This window comes from Mobula birostris, chromosome 7 (genome assembly GCF_030028105.1).
Source record: "Mobula birostris isolate sMobBir1 chromosome 7, sMobBir1.hap1, whole genome shotgun sequence".
In the NCBI taxonomy this organism is placed as follows: domain Eukaryota; kingdom Metazoa; phylum Chordata; class Chondrichthyes; order Myliobatiformes; family Myliobatidae; genus Mobula; species Mobula birostris.
Window position 1 is genome coordinate 86926800 of NC_092376.1, and position 24579 is coordinate 86951378.

A 24579-nucleotide genomic window follows, 5' to 3' on the forward strand; every position below is an offset into this window, starting at 1 on the left:
TTTGGAGGGTGGCAAATGGGATCTGGAGAGTTATAAGGTAGTCAGAAAGAAGCTTAAGGGACTTAGAAGAGCTAAAAGGGGGCATGAGAAAGCCTTGGCAAGTAGAATTAAGGAAAACCCCAAGGCATTTTACACGTGTGGAGAACAGGAAGATGACTAAAGTGAGAGTTGGACCAATCAGCAATAAAACAGGAAACGTGCCTGGAGTCAGAGGAGGTCCTTAATGCTTCAGTATTCACCAGTGAGAGGGATTTTGGAGAATGTGAACAGACTTAAATACTGGAACTTGTTGGCATTAAGAAAGAGGATGTGATGGAATTTTTGAGAAACAGTAGGATAGATTAGTTCCCGGAGTCTGGCAGGATATACCCAGATCTCTGTGGGAAGCTAGGGAAGAGATTGCTGAACTTTTGATGATCTTTGTGTTCTCACTGGCCACAGGAATATTACTAGAAATTGAAAGGTAACAAGTGTTATTCTTTTCTTCAGGAAAAGTAATGTGGTTGATCCTAGGAATTATGGACCAATGAATCTTATGTCAGTGGTGAGCAAACTTGGAGAGGATTCTTAGAGACAGGATTCATGAGCATTTAGTGAAGCATAGATGAATTAGTGATAGAAGTGGTTTATACTTAAAGTGCAGGGTTAATGGCAGGAATCTTAGCTGTGGAGGAACAGAGGGATCCTGGGGCCCATATCTATAGACCCCTCAAAGTTGCCATGCAAGTTAATCAAGTGGTTAAAAAGGTGTATGGTGTATTGGCCTTCATTTGTTGGATAGAGTTCAAAAACGGCGAGGCAATGCTACAGCTTTATAAAATTCTGTTTAGACCACACTTGGAGTATTGTATTCCGTTCTGGTTGCCTCATAATAGGAAGGATGTGAAAGCTTGAGAGAGGATGCAGAACTCTACCAGGGTGCTGCCGAGATTAGAGAACACATCTTATGTGGAAAGGTTGAATTAGCGTGAGTGATGGAGGATAAGAGGTGGCTCGATAGAGGTGTTTAAGGTGATAACGAGGCATAGATAGTGGACCGTCAGTGCCTTTTTCCTAGCTGATAGTGGCAGGTACATTAAGAACATTTAAGAGACTCTTAGATAGGCACACAGATGAAAGAAAAATGGAGGCCTATGTGGAAGGAAAGGTTAGATTGATAGGGGAGTAGGTTAAAAAGTCGGTGCAACGTCATGGGTTGGAGGTCTTGTGCTTGGAAGTGGGTTCAGAGGAGATGTCGGGTAAGTTTTTTTACGCAGAGAGGTGAGTGCGTGGAATGGGCTGCCGGCTGCGGTGGGGAAATGATAAGAGTCTTTTAAGAGACTCCTGGATGGCTACATGGAGCTTAGAAAAATAGAGGGCTATGGGTAAAGCCTAGGTAGTTCTAAGGTAGGGACATGTTTGGCACAGCTTTGCGGGCCGAAGGGCCTGTATTGTGCTGTATGTTTTCTATGTTTGTACTGTGCTATTCTGTTGTGTTTAACTGGGAGGCCTTCAGAAGTGAAATATTGAGAGTACAAAATCTGGTTAAGGAATATTGAGACCCTGGCAAAGAAAAAAGAACACCGTGCAAAACAGGTATGGGCAATTAGGAACAAATGGGGTGTATAAACAACGTTAGAGAACAGTTGAGAGTGAAATCGGGAGGGCTCAAAGAAGACAAGAGTTCCTCTGGTAGACAAGGTAAAGGGGAAAGCTTATTGAGAGAAAAAGGGCAGCATTGGACAAGATGGGTCTTCTTGAAGATAAGCATAGTCATCTATACAAAGAGCCAAAAGAGGTGGGGGAGATTTAGAAACAATATTTCTGCATCTGTATTTACTGTGGAGACAGACACCAACTATAAAACTGAAGCAAAGGAGTAGTGCATGTCATGGACTGTATCTGGATTATGGAAAAGGAGATGCTAGCTTTCTTCATGTGAGTTAGGGTAGATAAAACCCCATGGCTTGATATGGTGTCTCTCAGACTTGGTGCAAAACTGGCAGGAGCCCTGGCTGAGCTACTTACAGCATCCTTATAGCTTTGAGGGGGGTGCCTTGCTTAAAGTCCATGTAAACAACATCCACTGCCTTTCCTTCAACTACCTTCATAATCTCTGAAAATTCTAGAAAATAATATATCACTAACCATATTGAAAAACTGAAAGACCTCACCATCTCTGAAGAATTTCAGGCAGCAATTGGGGGGAGTTTTGCACCAATACTACTCCTTGATGAAGACCTGGAGACCACCACAAATAACTTTAACACAGTGATGACAGAAACAGCAAGCAAGATTCTGGGGAAAAGCCACCGTAAGTCTAAACCATGGGTCACTAACAAGATACTGAATATGTGTGACACAAGAAGGATATTAAAGAAAGATAAAAACACAGCAGAGGGAAGAACAGAATACAGGAAAATCAACAAGAAAATTAGGAGGGAAATGAAGGAAGCAAAGCAAAGATGGATAGCCGAACAAATGCGGACATTGAAGACAGCATCTCCAACAGCAACACAAAGAAGGCATTTGGTAAAGAAAGATCTTTACCAAAGAAAAACAAGCCAAAGTCAGCACCATCCAAGACAAAAATGGGAAAAGTCTCACAGAAGAAAAGGAAATAATGGAAAGGTGGACAGAGTACTGTTCAGAACTGTACAACTACCACAGCAAAGGGGATCCAAGTGTGCTGAATATGCAGGAATCTTCAATGAGGAAGATTCATGTGTGAAGAAGTTGAAGCCGCAATACGATCACTGAAGTGTGGGAAGTCAACAGGAGTTGACAACATCCCTGCTGAACTGCTGAAGCATGGAGGAGAGGCAACAATAGACATGCTTACCACCATCTGCAATAAGTTCTGGCAGATAGGTGAATGGCTGACACCTTGGATTCAGTCGCTGATCATTGTGCTTCCCAAGAAAGGCACTCTCCAACTTTGCCAGAATTACCGTACCATCAGTTTGATCAGCCATATAAGCAAGGTAATGCTCAGAATCATCTTGAACAGACTGAGACCTCAGGCAGAAGACATCATTGCCGAGGAAGAAGCAGGCTTCAGTAAGGACAGAAGCACCATTGAGCAGATTTTCAACCCCCGCACCCTCTATGAGAAACACCTTCAGTACCAGAGGGTGTTCTACCACGTCTTCATAGACTCCAAGAAGGCATTTGACAGAGTCTGGTATGATGCCTTATGGGCCACAATGAAGAAATTCAGCATGGGGCAGAAGCTGATTCATACAATTCATCAGATTTACGCCAAGGCAACCAGTGCAGTGCTCGCTCAGGGCACCATAGGAGAGTGGTTCCATACCTCTGTAGGAGTCTGCCAGGACTGCCTCCTCTCCCCCACCCCCTTCAATGTCTTTGTGGAATGAATCATGAGCGTTGCCCTTGAAGATCACGTGGGCACAGTCAGCATCGGAGGGAGGAACGTCACAAACCTAAGATTTGTTGACGACATTGATGGACTTGCAGGAAAAGAGGACGAACTGGCCAACCTGGTCAGCCATCTTGACAGAGCCTCCACAAAATTTGGAATGGAAATAAGTGCAGAGAAAACCAAGCTCATGGCAAATACCAATGGTGCCATCACAACAGACATCTCAGTCCATGGTCAGAAATTTGAGACAGTGCAGCAGTTCAAATACCAGGGGGCAATCATCAGAGATGAAGGATCAAGACCAGAAGTCCTGGCAAGAACTGCACAGACAATGACTACACTATCCAAACTCAAGACAATATGGAGGGACAGCAACATCACCATGGAAGTACAAGATCAGACTCCTGCGTGCATTGGTATTCTCCGTCTTCCTGTACACATGTGAGACATGGACCCTCACAGCAGAGCTACGGAGGAAGATACAGGCATTGGAAATGAGATGCTATTGCAACATCTTGGGCATCGCATACTTGGACCACATCACGAATGAGCAGGTCCACAAGACCATCCAGCACCACATTGGCCCCCATAAAGAGCACCTCACAACGGTGAAGAAAATAAAGCGGAGATGGCACGGCCACGTAACAAGATCCAGTGACCTTGCAAAGACCGTTCTACAAGGAACTGTGGAGGGGAAAAGAAGGAGAGGTAGACAGAGGAAAAGATGGACGGGCAACATTAAAGAATGGACAGGGAAAACATTTGTGGTGACCCAGGCTCTGGCACACAACCACGACAGATGGAATAGACTGGTGCAAAGATTGTCATGACAGCTAACTCCACCAGGAGTTTAGGGCGCAAGGGCAAGTCAAAACTATATTTACTATCCCTAATCTGGTTTTATCTATCCAAATATTTGTACAGTAAGGATATACTGTATAAGTACTTGGATAGACAGGGCCGGATTAGAGACAGTAAACATGGATAATAATCCCATGGATACTTGTATATCCGATCCCTTAGAAAACCTTCCAATGATTTACCCCATGACTGATATCAGACTCACCAGCCTATAATTCCCCTGCTTATTTTTAGAGCCTTTCTTGAACATTGGAATTACCTGTTGAGAGACCCACCTCTGATACAGTTCATTGCCTAGTACTGGATCCAGTATGGCCTCTCCTTTAGTAATCTCTGGATTACTCCCTCCTGTCTTCTCTCCTTTAGGCCTGAACACGCATTGTCTCAGGAATCCTTTCTGGACACACCTAACAAATTCTGTCCCTCCTGAACTATCATTCTCATCAACTCAAAAATGTCACAGCCTATGTGACATTACACCAACATTGAAGCTGTAATATAAAATAAATTTAGGATTGACAGTAAAAGATAACCTGATCAAGAGCTGTTGAGATGAATCTGAATGGAAGCGCTTCACTGAAGTTTTCTGACATCTGAATGTTTGAACCAGCCTGCTGCTCAATTTCTCAATTTTTGCTCAAGGTTTTGTGCATCAATAACGTTTTCCAAGTCAACACATGATATATCTTGAAAGGGTAGCAGAATTTTCATATCATTTGACATTTAGCTCACCTTGTTTTATATAAAATTATGGTATACAAAATGAGGGGTATGGATAGGGTAAATGCAAGCGGGCTTTTTTTCACTGAGGTTGGGTAAGACTAGAACTCGAGGTCCTGGGTGAAAGGTGAAGTGTTTTAGGGGAACATGAGGGGGGAATGTATTCAATTAGGGTGGTGAGAGTGGAACGAGCTGCCAGTGGACTTGGTGAATGCGGATTTGATTTCAACATTTGAGAAGTGCATGAATGGGGTGGTTTATGGCGGGCTTTGGTCTAGATGCAGGTTGATGGGACTATGCAAAATAAAAGTTCTGTATGGACTAGATGAACATGGGGTCTGTTTCAATGCCATAATGCTCTATGACTCTCTAACAAAGGAAACTGTGAATACAGATCCATAATTCCTCGATGGGTTGTACGGAGTATTTCTGGACATTGGTTTTTATAAGTCCATGGCATTGAGTACAGGAGTTGTGATATTATGTTGAAGTTATTCAGAGATTGGTTAGGCTAAATTTGGGGTACTGTGTGCAGTTCTGATGACCTACCTACAGGAAAAAATATCCGTAAGTCTGAAAGAATATAGAAAAACATTACAAGGATTTTGTTAGGCCTTGAGGACCTGAGATAAGTTAGTAGTGTAGGAGAATGACGGAAAGTCATACAGAGATATACAAAATTATGAAGGGTATAGATGGGGTGAATGTATGCAGGCTTTTACCTTTGTGTTGGGTGTATCTAAAACTAGAGATCTTAAGTTAATGGTGAAAGTAAAATATTTAAGGAGAATAGGGAAACTTCTTGACTTACGAGTGGTGCAAGTGTGAAACAAACTGACAATGGACTTAGTAGCTGTGGGTTCAATTATAACATTCAAGAGAAGTTTGATAGGTACATTGATGGGAGGCATTTGGAGAGATATGGTCTGAGTACAGGTCGATGGGACTAGCCAGAAGATTAGGTCAGTATGGACTAGATAAGACAGAGGGTGTGGTTCTGTGTGCTATGGTACTCTATGACTCTAAAGCTTCCACATTTCCCTCAATGTACACAGTTCCTTTATTCAGTAAAAATGGCTGGAGAATGTTTTTCGTATGTTCTGGTCACTGACCAATGGAGCAGATCTCAGTTACACAATTTTAAATGGAACACTTAGCTCTCTTGTTATTTTATTTTAAACCATATCCTTTTCTAGTACTAGTTCTTAAAATTGGTAATCAGTGCATTGATTATGCCTTGCTCACTAAGCTGGTTAAAATTTTATATTTTTTGAAGCATCAAAGAGTTGCTGCAATCAGCAGAATTCTATTACAACCTTTATTTGCAGGGTAAAGTTCAAGGGACAGCCGTAGCTAATTCTATTACGTCAAGTAAAATACTCATTACAGTACTTGAGAATTCAGATCTACATTTAACAGAATTGCCCCAAATTGCAAATATAATTATGAAGGAAATCCAAGTACCTTAATTGATTGTCTTTATTTTATTGCTTGCAGCTGCTACCAATGATGCAGCAAGCCATTTGAAAAGCGTATTGTGTGAAAAATTTGCCAGGGTGTGTGACATCCATAAATTAAATAACTGAAGTCAGTGTTAAAGTGTAACTGTTTTCTGTATATGGCCAAGATAGGCACCCTCCTTTTGGAAAAGTTTATATTGCAGAAAATAAGTGCTTTTTTATATTATTGCATAATAATTTATCCAAAAAAAAATCAGTTGTTTCAGTATAAACAAGGTGTCCCCAATAATAATTATTATAAATTTGTGTGGTGCTTTTGCATAACATACCCCCAAGGTACCTCAAAGAAGTGAAATCAGACAAAAAAGGCGCAAGATTAGAAAAGATGGATCATAAGTTATTGGAGCTAAATTGGGCCATTTGGTCTATTGAACCTGCTTTATCATTCAATTATGACTGATTATTTTTCACCCATTCTCTCACCTTTTCATAACCTCTTAACTCTTACCAAGCAACCACATTTTTGTGAACCTTGAACATAAAAAGGTGGAAAGAGATTTAGGGGGAGAAATCATTCAGCAATTTAGATTTATGGTCACAGCTGTTAATGGTGACAATGCAAGTTGGGGATAGCAAGGTATCAGTAATGTTTATCTGAACTATTGCTAGATGTTAACCTTCAGAATAATTTTATTAAAGAGAATATGAATAGACTAAAACAAATTTACTATTTGATTGATTGTGGAAGCTGAAGTATTTCTAGAGAAAAAGCAATTGTGTTGAGCTAATTGCATAATGCTACCATTTTTTGTATGGGAACAACTGATACAAAATTTTAAAATATTTGTGTGATTTACAGGCTGAGGAGCAATTGAAAATTGTTGAAGAGCAAAGAAAAATCCATGAAGAAAGGATGAAGCTTGAGCAAGAAAGACAGCGTCAACAAAAGGAAGAACAAAAACTGATCCTGGGCAAGGGGAAGTCCAGGCCAAAGCTGTCCTTCTCACTGAAAAGCTCTGTTGGATAACTTTGTGTTTGTGTTCTTTTTTTAAACCTTGTAGCTTCATGTTGAAGTGTTTTTGGGAAAGATAAAGTTCGAATGATCAGATGTGGGCTGTGCTCTACAACATTTCTTAACAGAATGAGAAATGTGATTTTAAAACTGAAATTCATACATCTACAAATGCAATGGAACCCTGTATAGACCATCTCTGATTTGCTGATGCAGAGATCATCCTCATCAGGTTCCACAACAAATTGGCTTCAGCAGATTTGGGACTTCAAAAGATTTAGGGAGTTCAAAAGACTCAGAGATGTTCTAAAAATGGGTTCCGCTGTAGTTAACTTAGCAAACCCAATTTGATGTAAATGTTAAGTAGTATTGGGATGATGTAGTAATATCAATTGTAAATGAAACAAATTGGAAAACATAACATTTTAAAAACATTTTGGATCTGCAATCAGAATTGACTGCCCAACCAACCCTGATGAACTTAGGAGTCTCTGTGGTGTGTTAACAAATATAATGCTGTTGTCAGTGGAATGGCTCCCGTCATTCACAGGTAAGGTAATTAACTGTATCTCTGGGGGTGAAAGGAATTATTGTTCTGGATCCACAGTACATGCACCTCTTAATGTTCTGATTTGCTTTTCATTATTTAGCACGAGTTAGCCTGCTTTTTTTCCCATGTTGTAAATGTACAAACTTCACAAATAAAATAAGGTCTTAAACGCATGATAGAGCTGCTATACATTACTCTAAAGCACTTTGCCAAGCAGTGCAATTGCAAATTGTCATATAACTTTATTTATGAAAATAGCCGAACAAGTTTCGAATGGATGTTTTCCCATAATCAAAATATTTCATAGGCATGTTGCAAGTAGACATTATGACCAGGGGAAAAAAGGCATATGGAAACATCAAATGTCTGCACTCCATATAAGCCATACAGTAAGTGATGGTACAGTGGATTCTGGTTAATTAGGATACATTGGAACCAGTACATTTTGGCCCAATTACATGGCTGCCCCAATTGGCCACTCTCATGGAAGTAGTTAAAAAGTATTTTTTAAAAATACTAATTGCTGTTTAACTGAGTAACAGTTATTGTATTTAAATGAAATACAGAACAAATTAGAACACCAATACCTCTACAGTACGATAAAACTGTGTATTAGTTCCTAAAATTATTGATGGACACACCACTTTTCTCCCCAAGTTTTGTGACCCAAGAGTTAGCAACAATCTCTCACCCACCAATGAGAGAGAAGGCACAACTCACTGGTACACAGCCTTCCGACAGTTGATACTCTGTCCCAATGTTCTGTTCTCTCCGACGCTTCAGTTGGCAGCACTGGCTTAGAATGTACAGGACCGCAAACCACAGAACCCCAAAGGTGTGCCCGTCTTCTAGGCATTGTCCTTGGGATATTGAAAAGCGCCCAGCTGTGAGGGCCTGGGAGCAGGTCCCACAACTGCAAATAACTGAACTCTGCGTGTAACTCCAGGTCAGGGTCTTCAACAGAACCCCATCCATCCTGAAAGGGAAAAGGAGAGACACCAAAGGTAGAAATTAAGCTGTTTTCCTAGATGAGAACGAAGGAGTTGCAACTTAGCACCATCATGACTCTGTCTCCACCTGCATCGGACAATTTTGTTGAATTGTTTTCCACAATTGCATACTCCAAATCTTCATTTTTACTCCTGGCTGTTTCTGGCATCTCCAAACCTGAATGCTTGAAACTGTGGTGAGCAAAATTGATCTGAATAAGAAAGTCTGCAGATGTGGAAAATCCAAGCCACACACACAAAATGTTGGAGGAACTCAGCAGGCCAGGCAGCATCTATGGAAAAGAGTAAACAGTGAACGTTTCAGGCCAAGGCCCTTCATCAGATTTGTCTTATGACTAATTTCTCGCCAACTATCAGTGACAAAAATCACTGCTTTTTGAACACAAACACATGCAACTACCGCTAGACAAACTGTTTGGCAATGGTCTCCTGTCCCAATTAAGTGACATAGTGACCCAAGTAAATGAAGGGAATCCTGCCTATTTTCTTGATCTAGTTTTTGTTCTTTAAGAGTTGGCCCAAATAAATGGCTGCCCCAATTAACCAGAATCCATAATATATTACATTTGATATTTATACTGCTACTGCACATCAGTTTAAATCACAAATTGGTGCCTGATCTGTGCTTATTATGCATTGTTTATGATGAGTTTAAATATCACATTGAGTCCCAAGCTTTAATCTCAAGTTTACACACACTGTTCCTTTTCCTCTTCTACCTCTGACCAAAGCCCTGCTATTAAAACATTGATACTGGTCCCTGTAGAAAACCTACAACTGAATTTATAAACACCATGCTGTTCAGCAACACGTCTTAGGATCTATAGGCATTTAGAGAATCATGGACTGATCAGGGACAGTCAGCATAGCTTTGTGAAGGGCAGATTGTGTCTAACAAGCCTGATAGAGTTCTTTGAGGAGGTGACCAGGCATATAGATGAGGGTAGTGCAGTGGATGTGATCTATATGGATTTTAGACAAGGTTCCACACGGTAGGCTTATTCAGAAAGTTAGAAGGCATGGGATCCAGTGAAGTTTGGCCAGGTGGATTCAGAATTGGCTTGCCTGCAGAAGGCAGAGGGTGGTGGCGGAGGGAGTACATTCAGATTGGAGGATTGTGACTAGTGATGTCCGACAAGGATCTGTTCTGGGACCTCTACTTTTTGTGATTTTTATTAACGACCTGGATGTGGGGGTAGAAGGGTGGGTTGGCAAGTTTGCAGACGACACAAAAGTTGGTGGTGTTGTAGATAGTGTAGAGGATCGTCTAAGATTGTAGAGAGACATTGATAGGATGCAGAAGTGGGCTGAGAAGTGGCAGATGGAGTTCAACCCGGAGAATTGTGAGGTTGTACACTTTGGAAGGACAAACTCCAAGGCAGAGTACAAAGTAAATGGCAGGATACTTGGTAGTGTGGAGGGGCAGAGGGATCTCGGGGTACATGTCCACAGATCCCTGAAAGTTGCCTCACAGGTGGATAGGGTAGTTAAGAAAGCTTATGGGGTGTTAGCTTTCATAAGCCGAGGGATAGAGTTTAAGAGTCGCGATGTAATGATTCAGCTCTATAAAACACTGGTTAGGCCACACTTGGAGTACTGTGTCCAGTTCTGGTCACCTCACTATAGGAAGGATGTGGAAGCATTGGAAAGGGTACAGAGGAGATTTACCAGGATGCTGGCTGGTTTAGAAAGCTTGCATTATGATCAGAGATTAAGGGAGCTAGGGCTTTACTCTTTGGAGAGGAGGAGGAGGAGAGGAGACATGATACAGGTGTACAAGATAATAAGAGGAATGGATAGAGTGGATAGCCAGCGCCTCTTCCTCAGGGCACCACTGCTCAATACAAGAGGACATGGCTTTAAGGTAAGGGGTGGGAAGTTCAGGGGGGGTATTAGAGGAAGGTTTTTTATTCAGAGAGTGGTTGGTGCGTGGAATGCACTGCCTGAGTCAGTGGTGGAGGCAGATACACTAGTGAAGTTTAAGAGACTACTAGACAGGTATATGGAGGAATCTAAGGTGGGGGCTTATATGGGAGGCAGGGTTTGAGGGTCAGCACAACATTGTGGGCTGAAGGGCCTGTACTGTGCTGTACTGTTCTATGTCTTTCTTGTTTTTTTAATCAATTAAATCCGTTGAGAAGTTTTTGCTGTCTCAGCTCATCATTAATTTGAATGTGCCACATCTGTCAATTTGACAAGAACAGCTTCTGTAACACAAATCCTTTGTTCCTGCAAGGAAATCTTTTCTTCATTCCAATTAAAAGGCATTATGCCTTCTCAAAAACAGTTTCTCGAATTGGCATGATATTCCAGCTGCAGTCAAGCCATTGCTTTTTCATTAATTCCTTACTGTTGCCTTTCGTGACTCTGTCCATTATGCATTTTTTGATCCTGTCCTGCTTCCTTCAAAGATTTATTTACAGATGCATTCGCATTTCTCTTCCTGTACTCCCTTTAGATTTGCCTCTTTTCCTATCAAATTGTATTCTGTGCTATAAATTCCATCTGCCATATACTCCTTCATAACCACCAGTCTTAACACTACCATCCTTACTGTTCTCTATATTTCCAAGTCTGTGTGATCTGCACATTTTGAAAATGGCACCAAGAGTACCCAATTCATTAAACACTAATCCTGAGGACCTTCACTATCTGCTTTCCTTCAACCTGAAGAGAAATGGTTTGCCAAGATATTTTTCATCCTTAGACCAAATTTTCATTAATGTTGTCACTGATTTATCCCCCAAAGTTTTCAACCTTCTTGGCAAATGTATTTGTATTTAGTAATTCACTTGGAATTTATGATGTACAATCCAAATAGAAGTTACCTCATACCCACTAGCTACACAACTGGGGCACCACTGTAGTATAGTGGTTAGCATGACACTATGACTACTAGGGATGTTGGAGTTCAGTTTCAATGCTGTCTGTAAGAAGTTCATATGTCCTTCCCGTGAAGCTCATGTTTTTTTTTCCCCGAGTGCTCTGCTTTCCTCCTACATACCAGTTGGTAGGTTCAGTGGCCATTGTGAATATTCTTGTGATTAAGTGGGTGGGTTTCTGGGTGGTGTGGCTTATTGAGCCGGAATCCCCTGTTCCACACTATATCTCTAAAAACTAAATGAAAATTAGGACATTTTCTGTTACTATTTTAGGTCTTTGTTACTGGCATGTTTAATGCCAGCCTGCTAATTGCCCTGCATTTTCATTTAATGGGTACAATTACATGACCCAAGTGTTCCCTTGTGATTTATATGAAATAATTGTTTTCAGTGCTTGTATTTCTTTAATTATTTTGAAGGTACTTTCAGTAAACACATGAAATCAATTGGGATGCTACTTTGCTTCAAGCAGACAGTTACGGTAATAACACTTCACTTTTGCATAACATTATTGTGCTCCATAGGAAGGAATTTAATCGAAAACCTGACTGCTAAGCCAAATTAGATATTTAGTGCACCTGTCATAGTTAGTGAAATTTATTCTGTCACCCCTGCAGATGATGCATATATGCCTGGAAACAATCTATTGCTTGTTACTTATTACATACACCTGTTAGGGTGCATTCTCCAGATACCTAATAAGGTAACCATAGCCTTCAGCCAGGAGCAGATATCATCAGGTGGTTCCCAACCTTAACAGAGTATTTCGACCCTTAACCATGACACTCTCCAGTTGGTGGGCCAGCAGTGGTGGCCAAATCACTGCCCATCTGCTCCTGGCTTCTGGCTTCCAGCTTCCCTCCTCTCGCCTACTCCAAATCCAACAAGAGGCTCGTTCAAATAACATTTAGAAAAATTCTTTAACTTATTCTGTGAAATAAATGTAGATAGTGAAGTCCGAGAGGGTGAGGAAGATTCAGAACATAAGTAGAAGTACGAGTCTGTTATTTGCCCCCCCCCCATCCATCCATCCATATACACACACACACACACACACCCACACCCCTTGTCTCCCTTTCAAATAAGATCCTTACTTGTACTTTACCTTGGTGGCATTTTCCAGCATTCTTGATGAAGGGAATGGATCACAAATCTACCCATTTTATGCATTCAACAACTAAGATCTCTCAGCCTCATGGAGAAAGTTACAAAAATTTGGTATCCTTTTGATGAAGGTATTCTAAATATCTCAGCCTTCTTATTTTGAAATGGCAGTCTCAGTTCAAGGAACCCCAGCTGGAGAAGTCATTATTCCTGCATCTATAGTCAAGCTCCATAAGTATGCATTTGGTTATGTTTTCAATGAGATTGTCATTCTTCAGAACAGAACATTGGTCGTAGTCAGTCTAATCTCTCCTCACGTGAATCAATCTGGTTGAGCATTGTATAATTGTAATAAGATGCCTTTAATCTTGTACTCAAATCCTCTTGTAAAAAGTCCCACATTCTATTTGCCTTCCGAACTACTTGCTGTACCAGCATGGTAACTTCTAGTTATTCAGAATCAGAATCGGGTTTGTTATCACCAGCATGTGATATGAATGGATACTTACCAGCAGCAGTTCAATGCAATACATAATCTAGCAGCGAGAAAAAATAAAACATGATAAATAAACAAGTAAATCAATTATGTATATTAAATAGATTTTTTTAAATGTGCAAATAGAGAAATACTGTATATTTAGAAAATGAGGTAGTGTCCAAAGCTTCAATGTCCATTTAGGAATCGGGTGGCAGAAGGGAAGAAGCTGTTCCTGAATCGCTGAGTATGTGCCTTCAGGCTTCTGTACCTCCTGCTTGATGGTAACAGTGAGAAAAGGGCATGCTCAGCGTGCTGGAGGTTCTTAATAATGGATGCTGCCTTTCTGAGACTGCTCCCTAAAGACGTCCTGGGTACATTGTAGGCTGGTGTCCAAAATGGAGCAGACTAGATTTACAACCTTCTGCAGCTTCTTTTGGTCCTGTGCAGTAGCCCCTCCATACCAGACAGTGATGCAGCCTGGCAGAATGCTCTCCACGGTACATCTATAGAAGTTTTTGAGTGTATTTGTTGACATGCCGAATTTCTTCAAACTCCTAATGAAGTATAGCCACTGTCTTGCCTTCTTTATGACTGCATCAGTATGTTGGGACTAGGTTAGATCCTCAGAGATCGACACTCAGAAACTTGAAGCTGCTCACTCTCTCCACTTTCTGATCACTCTGAGGATTGGTGTATGTTCCTTCATCTTACCTCCTGTGCACCATCTCATCACCACCTGAGATTCTACCAACAATGGTTGTATCGTCAACAAATTTATAGATGGTATTTGAGCTATGCCTAGCCATATGTTTTCACCAATCCACACAGACTGTGGTTTTCAGTTATTCATTTATAAGAACACAGAAATCACAAAACACAATTTCTTTTTTTTTACCTTTTACTGTTTAAGAATTATTTAGTTTTATATTTCTCACATTATGTTCCATTTGTTTCAATCTCTTGAAGTCTCTGCATCCTATTATAAACCTAGAGTGGCAGACATCATCAGCACGTGAATCGATTGCACCTGATACCCGCATCCAAATCATTGATGTTGATAGTAAGCAGTTAGGATACAATCAACAATCTTTACAGTGCTGGACTAATGTGAACTAACCCTCAATCCAGACTGGTATATTACCCCAATCCTATGTCCTCTAATTCTGTCAGTAAACTCTTGAGATGGACCATGTAAAGAGGTCTAGCAGCAAAAGTGATGAAACTTACAAATTCTTGAACAGAGCAGGAAGGAGAAACAAAAATGTGGAAAAACAGGTGAGAGGGGGCCTAAGTAAGACTGAAAGAATATTTCACAGATTCCACAAGGAATTTCTATAGTTCCCAGATTTCTGAGTTTAGAAGAATGAGAGATGGTTACATTACAATGTGTTCCCATTCCTTACAGTCTTATGTTCTTAAGAAGATGGTAAACAGATGAGAGAAATCAGTCATGGGATAATGAATTATATTGGAATAAAAGAATTGGTCTCAGTCCTTTCTGTGGTCCATTCTGATGTTAATGATGAGGTCAGCAGAAGGAAGTGAGAAAAGGCGACTTCGTCACCTTTGTGATTTAGCTGATAGAGCTGGTGAGATAACCTGACATGTAATGTCAAGGTTCAGATCATGAATATGATTCTTCTCCCTACCTCTCCAGATAAGTGTCAAATGCAGGCCTGCATACCTAACATTCATGGTCCTTAATTCTGTATAATAATGGAAAAACTTACCTAGAAAATTGGAGTATATTTTGGAGACAGAATATGTTGCACTATCGCTACAATGTAATGAGACCAGTGGTACTGGATGGAGATAAATTTCTAGGCATCATTGCTTTTCATTTCTCTAAAGAGCCATCATTCCCAGAAGTAAGAAATTTACTATCATTGTTACTAAGATAACACAAATTATGCAAATTACTCCAATTTCATAAAACAGTTACAGTTAATTAAAAATTACTTTCTTTATTAGAAGAGAATAGGGCTCAATTGTCATTTCTGTGGGTAAGGTTCTTTGTGCTGGTTCAAAGATATTAGGGTATGATGAAGTTAATTAGTCTAATTTACATATTCAAATTGTCCCTTTGCTATGCTTTCTATAATTCAAAATCATAAGAAATAGCTTTTTGCTAAAATAAAGCTTGTCAGCTTTTCTGTTAGTTAATGCATTATTGGCTTGTGCTAATTAAAATTAATTTACACATTGTAAGCTTTTGTGTGGTTGATTGTATCATAAGTAATTATACTGCAAATGAATCAATATATTATTTCTGTATTGCAGAAGGCATTCATGTTTAAAAGTAGTCACAAAGTTTTTCTCTCAACATTAGCTATTTATAATGTTCAGTTGCAAACATATTTTGCCATTGGACTATCTCAATCTCAGTACTGATAAAAATCCTTAGACACCAGGATCAAACTGTTGCTGTGGGAATGGAGCTTGTCCAAAGGAAACGGATTGCTGATCAATACATACCTATATAATTAAAAGTTATGGATCTATCATATCCTTCACAATGCACTTTTCATTGGTGTCACACATCAAATGTACTTTCAAGCATTGTCATTTGGACAAAAATAAATGACTGGCTAATGTATCTTGGCATGTCAAATTACTCGGCAAATAACTGACAAAATATGAATAAATTAAAAAGTAGTTATTTAATGTTGAATGAGGATCATAATTAGCAAATTAAAATTAAATTACATTCTGCCTTCTAAAATCTAACATCATTTAGCCAGAAACATCATTCAGGGAAATAAAATCATGTGCACTGAAAACCTGCTTTTAATGGTAAGAATCACTGTTAACTGCACAAATTGACTCGATGTTTAAACAAAGTAACATTTGTGAAGTTTATGGTCTAATCACCATTTTGCAGAGCATAAGCGTATTGGTCCATGGCTTCCTCTACTGCCACGATAAGGCCATTCAGGTTGGAAGAGCAACACCTCATACTCCATCTGGGTAACCTCCAACCTGGCTGCATGAACATAAATTCCTCCAACTTCTAATAATTTATTTCCCTACCCCTTCTCAGTTCCTAATTCTGGCTCTCCTCTTACCACTTGTCCTCCTCACCTCCCTCTGGTGTCCTTCACCTGCCCATCACCTCCCTCTGGTGTCCTTCCTCCTTTCCATTCTCCCATAGTCCACTCCACTCTCCTATCAGATTTCTTCTTAGCCCTTAATCTTTTCTATCACCTCCCAGCTTCTCACCTTATTCCCCCTCCCCTCCCACCTGGCCTCATCTATCACCTGCCAGCTCGCACTCTTCTGGCTTCTGCCTCTTTCCCTTCCAGTCAAGATGAAGGGGCTCATCTGAAACCTGCCTGACCTGCTGATTTTCTCCAGCATTTTGTGTTTGTTGCTGCAGAGAGCAAAATTATCCCACAATGAATGAAGCTATGAGTTCTGCTACATTAAATTTTAATTATGATGGAAATTCAAATAACTATCTGGTGGAGGAACCTCAAAAATATCAATCAATAAACAAGATCAAAATGTTTGCAACCATTTTTACCAATAATTATTGAGAGCACCATCTAGGCCTCTTTAGGATTGCACCACGTGTTTCTTTTTTCGGCAGGCTTCAATCGTCGCAAACAGTTGCTTGATGGCAAGAGTTAAAAAGAGCTCGAGGGCTTTTGGAACGTTTGGCATACCTCAATTATAATAATCTATTACACACTTGGCAAAGGCCAATAAGAAGTTAGGTCTACGCAGAGCAGCCATTGTGGGCGTGACCAGTGTTAGAGTGTGTAATTTTAGCCTTTGGATCAAGAAGTTTCAGAGAGGCAAAGGCTCCAGGTAAGTTTCTGGCAAAGTTCCATCTTTGCTTATTAATGCATAGCTAGTGCAGTGAGAATGGGTCTGGGGTTAGTGCTATGTTCATGTGAGATGTGGTAACTCTAGGAGACCACCAGTCTCACTGATAACTACATCTGTACAAGTTTCATCTAGCTGCAGCTCCTGCAGTGTTAGGGAACAGGATGACCTTCAGCTCATTTGGGAGAATGAGGAGGTAATAGGAGCTGCAGGGAGGTAGTCATCCCTAAGTTGCATGAGGCAGGAGGCTGAGTGTCAAGAGAAGGTAAAGGAATAGGCTGACCGCGCAGACTATCCCTGTGACTATTCCCCTCAATAATAAGCAGATGACTTTTTGATGCTGTTGAGAGGGGAAAGCTGCAGCAACTAGGTGTCTGGAACCTAGTCTGGTTCTGTGGCTCAGAAGGGAAAGAGGGAGTAGAGGAGCGTAGTAGTCATAGGGGATTCCACAGTTAGAGGAGTAGACAGGAGATTCAAAGGATGTGAAAAAGACTCCTGGATGGTTTATTGCCTCCCAGGTGCCAGGGTCAGGGATATCTCAGATCGGGTCCACAGCATTTTAAAGTGGGAGGGTGACCAGTCCCAAGTCATGGTACATATTGGTATTGGTACTGGGGAAAAGGTTTCAGATTTCATTGGGATCTCCTCTGGAGAAGGTATGACCTATACAAAAAGGACAGGTTACACCTGAACTCAAGGGGAACGAATATTCTTGCAGGCAGCATTGCTAGAGCTGTTGGGGATAGTTTAAATTGATTTGACGGGGATGGAGAATGGGAGTGATAGCACAGAAGATGGGGCACATGGTATACAAGTAGATGCAATGTTTACTGAGACTGTGAGGAATGATCTTATTCTTCTTGGGCCCTTAGCTCCCAGTGGAACATAAACCATTGTTATCCTCACATCTCCATCATCCAGAGTTGATTGTATGGTTGGAGGTCATCAATGTTTCTGTAATCCATTGTATCCACTGTACAGGGGATTGGCCTCTACAGCTTCAACAGAGCCCTGTTAGCCGGTCTTACCTGTTTCCATCTCTCAAAATGGGGGCAGAGGTTTGGACCAAGAGAGGTGTGAGGAAGGATGATATGCAACAATTGCAATCAGCAGGTTGGGTTGAAATGTGTTTTTAATCAAAATAGTAAATTCAACAGTTTGGAAAAGTGAAGATAAAGTAAAAGAGAAGGACACTGCAGGAGAGATTGCAAAAGTCTCCAGAGTAAATAAAAAGACAAAACGTTTAAAAGGGATAAGAATTTAACTTCTGGTAATATGGGAGAAAAAACTGAAAAGGTTGATGAATACAGGACTGAAGATGTTATTTTTGAATGCATGCAGTATATGGAAAAAGGTACATGAACTTGAAGCGCAGTTCAAGTTTGTAGGATTGATGCTTGGAGCATCTGAGTGTTGGCTGAAAGAAGATCATATTTGGGAGCTTAACATCCAATGATACACATTATATTCAAAGGACAGGCTGGAAGATAGAGTGGGTGGAAAGACGTAGAATACTTTTAGGTAGAGTTAAGAAACTGCAAGAGTAAAAATGCCCCGATGGGAGTTATACACAGGCCTCCAAACGGTAGCCAGGATGTGGGGTACAAATTACAATGGGAGATAGGAAAGACATGTAAAAAAGGCAATGTCATGGAGAATTTCAATATGCAGGTTATTTGGGATAATCAAGTTGGTGCAGGATCCCAAGAGAAGGAATTTGCAGGATGCCTATGAGATGGCCTTTTTGAGTAGCTTATGGTTGAGCCCACGAGGGATAAGGAAGATCTGGATTGGGTGCTGTATAATGAACTGGATTTGACTAGTGAGCTTAAAGTAAAGAAACCTTTAGGAGACAGTGATTATAATATGATAGAATTCACCCGCCAGTTTGAGAGGGAGAAGATAAATTCAGATGTATCAATATCACAGTGAATATTAAAGGGAATTGCAGAGGCATGAGATAGGAGCTGGCCAAGTTGATTGGAAGGGGACATTGGCAGGGATGGTGGCTGAACAGGAATGGCCAGAATTCTGAGGGCAATTCGGAAGATGAAAGTTACAATGGATACATCCCAAAGATGAAGTATTCTAAAGGGAGGGTGAGACAACCCTAGCTGACAAGGAAACTCAAATACAAATCTAAAAAAGAGAGGACATATAATATAGCAAAAATTAGTTGGAAGTTAGAGGATTTTGAAGCTTTTAAAAATCAACAGAAAACAACTAAAAAAGCCCTAAGAGAAAAGATGAAATATTAAGGTAGGTTAGCCAATAATGTAAAAGAGGAAACCAAACGTTTTTTCAGATCTATAACAGTAAAAGAGAGGTGAAAGTGGATATTGTACTGCCAGAAAATGACACTGGAGAGGTAGTAATGGAGGACAAAGGAATGGCAGTCTTCACTGGAAGGCACCAGCAGTATGCCAGAAATTCAAGAATGTCAGCAGGCAGAAGTGAGTGTAATCATTATTACTAAGGAGAAGGTCCTTGTGAACCTGAAAGGTCTGAAGTTAGATAAGTCACCTGGACCAGACGGACTGCACCCCAGGGCTCTGAAAGATGAAGATGAGGAGATCGTGGCAGCATTAGTAGTGATCTTCCGAGAATGACTAGATTTCATAATGGTTCCAGAGGGCTGAAAAATTGCAGATATCACTCTACTCTTTAAGAAGTAAGGGATAAAAAAGACAGGAAATGAAAGATTAGCCAGACTTCAGTGGTTGGGAAGATATTGGTGTCCATTATTAAGGATGAGATTTTGGAGTACTTGGAGGCACATAATAAAACAGGCTGTAGTCAGCATGGTTTCCTTAAGGGGAAATCGTGCCTGACAAATCTGTTGGAATTCTTTGAGGAAATAAAGGCCACGATAGACAAAAGTGTTAGTGGATGTTGCTTAGTTGGATTTTCAGAAGGCCTTTACCAAGGTGCTGCTTATGAGGCTGCTAAACAAGATAAGGGCCATGGTTCTGCAGGAAAGATACTAGCATGGATAGAAGACTGGCTGACTGGCAGGAGGAGAAGAGTTGGAATAAATGGGGCTACTCTGGTTGGCTGCCAGTGACTATCTGCAGGGGTCATTGCTGGACCCGCTTCTTTTCACCTTATATGTTAATGATTTGGATGATGGAATTGATGGCACTGAGGTCAGGTTTGCAAATGACAGAAAGATAGCTGGATGAGCAGGTAGTGTTGAGAGTCTGCAGAGGGACTTAGACAGATTAGGAGAATGGCAAAGATGTGCCAGATGGAATAGTGTAGTAAAATGTAAGGTCACGCATTTTGGTAGTCGGAATAAAGGCATAGACTATTTTCTAAATGGGGAGCAAATTCAGAAATTAGAGATGCAAAGGGATTTGGGAATCCTTGTGTGCAGTATTCCCTAAAGGTTTACTTGCCGATTGAGTCAGTCATGAGGAAGGCAAATACAATGTTAGCATTCATTTCAAGAGCACTGGGGATATAAAAGCAAAGATGTAATGTTGAGGCTCAATAAGGCATTGGTCAGACCCACATAGAGTATTGTGAGCAGTTTTGGGCCACTTATCTAAGGAAGGATGTGTTGGCATTGGACAGGGTCCAAAGGAGGTTCATGAGAATGATTCCAGGAATGAAATGGTTATCTATAAGGAGAGTTTGATGCTGGGGGGTGGGGGTATAATCTCATTGAAACCTGCTGAATATTGAAGGACCTAGATAGAGTGGATGTCAGAGGATGTTTCCTATTATGGGGTAGTCTAGGACCAGAGGGCACGGCATCAGATAGAGGGATGTCTATTTAGAACGTAGACCATGAGGAATTTCTTTAGCCAGAGGGTAGTGAATCTGAGGAATATGTTGCCACGGGTGACTGTGGAGGCAAAGTCATTGCGTATATTTAAAGCGGAGGCTGATGGGTTCTTGATCAATAAGGGTGTCAAAGGTTACAGGGAGAAGGCAGGAGAATGGGGTTGAGATAATTAATAGATCAGCCATGATGGAATGGTAGGGCAGACCAAATGGGCCATATGGCCCTAATTCTGCTCCTATACCTCCTGGTCTTATCACAAGATCAAGATGTACAGTGGAATACACATTTCTGGACCCAATCGCATCCCTGCTCTGAGATGAACACCTGCACTTCGCAATATTCCTTAGTGCATATCCCAATATTCCAGCAAATCAGTATGCTTATCAACCTGATAATGTGTTACATCGCCAGTCATGTGCTGTCAGAACAATTCCTGCCCACTCAGCCATCACTTGTGCTGTTGTACCAACTCATCAAAGAATCACAGAAGAGTGATCTCTTGGTAAGTTATTGGAGGGAGTATTAAGAGACAGAATCTACAAGCATTTGGATAGACTGGGGCTTATTAGGGAGAGTCAACATGGTTTTGTGCGTGGTAGGTCATGTTTGACCAATCTATTGGAGTTTTTCGAGGAGGTTACCAGGAAAGTGGATGAAGGGAAGGCAGTGGATATTATCTACATGGACTTCAGTAAGGCCTTTGACAAGGTCCCGCATGGGAGGTTAGTTAGGAAAATTCAGTCGCTAGGTATACATGGAGAGGTTGTAAATTGGATTAGACATTGGCTCAATGGAAGAAGCCAAAGAGCGGTAGTAGAGAATTGCTTCTCCGAGTGGAGGCCTGTGACTAGTGGTGTGCCACAGGGATCAGTGCTGGGTTCATTGTTATTTGTCATCTATATCAATGATCTGGATGATAATGTGGTAAATTGGATCATCAAATTTGCTGATGACACAAAGATTGGAGGTGTAGTAGACCAGTGAGGAAGGTTTTCAGAGCCTGCAGAGGGACTTGGACCAGCTGGAAAAATGGGCTGAAAAATGGCAGATGGAGTTTAATACAGACAAGTGTGAGGTATTGCACGTTGGAAGGACAAACCAAGGTAGAACATACAGGGTTAATGGTAAGGCACTGAGGAGTGCAGTGGAACAGAGGGATCTGGGAATAAGATACAAAATTCCCTAAAAGTGGCGTCACAGGTAGATAGGGTCGTAAAGAGAGCTTTTGGTACATTGGCCTTTATTAATCAAAGTATTGAGTATAAGAGCTGGAATGTTATGATGAGGTTGTATAAGGCATTGGTGAGGCTGAATCTGAAGTATTGTGTTCAGTTTTGGTCACCAAATTACAGGAAGGATATAAATAAGGTTGAAAGAGTGCAGAGAAGGTTTACAAGGATGTTGCCGGGACTTGAGAAACTCAGTTACAGAGAAAGGTTGAATAGGTTAGGACTTTATTCCCTGGAGCATAGAAGAATGAGGGAGATTTGATAGAGGTATATAAAATTATGATGGGTATAGATAGAGTGAATGCAAGCAGGCTTTTTCCACTGAGGCAAGGGGAGAAAAAAACCAGAGGCCATGGGTTAAGGGTGAGGGGGGAAAAGTTTAAAGGGAACATTAGGGGGGGCTTCTTCACACAGAGAGTGGTGGGAGTATGGACTGAGCTGCCAGACGAGGTGGTAAATGTGGGTTCTTTTTTAACATTTAAGAATAAATTGGACAGATACATGGATGGGAGGTGTATGGAGGGATATGGTCCGGGTGCATGTCAGTGGGACTAGGCAGAAAATGGTTTGGCACAGCCAAGAAGGGCCAAAAGGCCTGTTTCTGTGCTGTAGTTTTTCTATGGTTTCTATGGTCTCTAGTACAACTCAGAAATGGACCCTTAATGTCCCATCCAAGTATCTGTCCAAATATCTTCTAAACATTGTAATTGTACACATCTTCACCACCAGCATCTAGCAGTTCATCTCAAAAATTCACCACCCTCTGTATGAAAAACTTACCCTTCAGATCACCTTTAATTTCTCTTCTCTGTGCCAACCAGCTCTAGATTCTGCTGGTCTGGGGAAAAAAAAGAGGTCACCTTCATAAAGCAATACCTCAAGTAGGCAGTATCCATTGTTAAGAACCCCCATCACCTAGGTCATGCCCTCTTCTCATTGCTGCCATCAGGATAAAAAGTTCCAGGTTCAAAGAATATTTATTATCAAAATACAAATGCTATCTTCAACCTTGAGATTCGTCTCCTCATTGGTAGCCACGGAACAAAGAAACCCAGTAAAAAAAGACCATCAAGCACCCAATGTGTAGGGGAAAAAAAACAAATCTTGCAAACAATAAAAATAAGCAAATACCATTCTAAACTGTGGTTCACGAAAGTGAGTCTATAGCCAGGAAGCCAGCCACAGTCAATCCAAGAGCCCAATAAGAGGAGATACAGAGGCCTGAAGACACACACTCAACATGTCAGGAACAGCTTCTTCTCTGCCATCAACTTTCTGAATGGACAATAAACCCATGTACACTACATTTTTCTCTATTTTTTGCTCTCATTTTGCACAACGTATTTAACTTAATTAACTTAAGAGAGTTGGAGAAGATGGTGGCGCAACACAGCTTGCAGCAGCCACTCCGGTGAATGGTATCTGTTATCTGTCAAGTAGGGTGCCATGCACAATCCTGATTTGATGGAGACAGACGTGAGAGCACGGAGGAACATCTGGTGAAACTTCTGAAATGCCTGTTTCGCTGCCGCTGCTGCTGTGTGATCCAGGATCTCCGGAGGGGAAGGCCCCGAATCCTTGGCTTTGCTTGTTGCTTGGCAGCCGGGGCAGGGTCGAAGCACTCGGTAGAGGTTGGTGCTCAGTGCTCGGTTCTGGAGGGCTGGTTGGAGGCTCGAAGTTTTCGGACGGACTCAGAGTCGGCTGCAGTCGGGTGCTTCCAATACATCAGCAAGTTTGTGGTGCTTTGGAGGTTCATGGCATGGAGAGTTTCTCCCTTCTACCATCTGCGTGAGATGACAAGTCTATCGGGACTTGAGACTTTTTTTTACTGTGCCCGTGGTCTGCTCTTTATCAAATTATGGTATTGCTTTGCACTGTTGTAACTATATGTTATAATTATGTGGTTTTTGTCAGTTTTAGTCTTGGTTTTGTCCTGTGTTTCTGTGATATCTTTCTGGAGGAACATTGTATCATTTTTTAATGCATGTATTTCTAAATGACAATAAACGAGGACTGAGTATCCTCATAATCTAATCTTATTTAACTTAATTTTTATATATATTTCTTATTGTCATTTATAGTTATTATGTATTGCAATATACTGCTGCCACAAAACAACTAATTTCATGACATATGCCTATGATATTAGCCCCAATTCTGATTCTCATTCCACCAGGACCACTTAGCTCACACCTCAGTTCAGTTGAGACTATAATCAAGGTCGCACACACAAACTGCTGGAGGAGTGCAGCAGGTCAGGCAGCATCTATGGAGAGGAATAGATATTCGAT

General features: G+C 41.0%; 1 protein-coding gene across 1 annotated transcript in view; it reads left to right on the forward strand.

The window, feature by feature from the left end:
• arglu1b (arginine and glutamate rich 1b) overlaps positions 1-8140 on the forward strand; it is a 59520-nt gene extending 51380 nt beyond the window's left edge. Inside the window, exon 4 of the mRNA XM_072263511.1 lies at positions 7265-8140. Coding sequence (XP_072119612.1) covers positions 7265-7432 — 168 coding nt within the window. The 3' untranslated portion in view covers positions 7433-8140. The remainder of the gene's footprint in view (positions 1-7264) is intronic.
• Positions 8141-24579: the final 16439 nt, after the last annotated feature.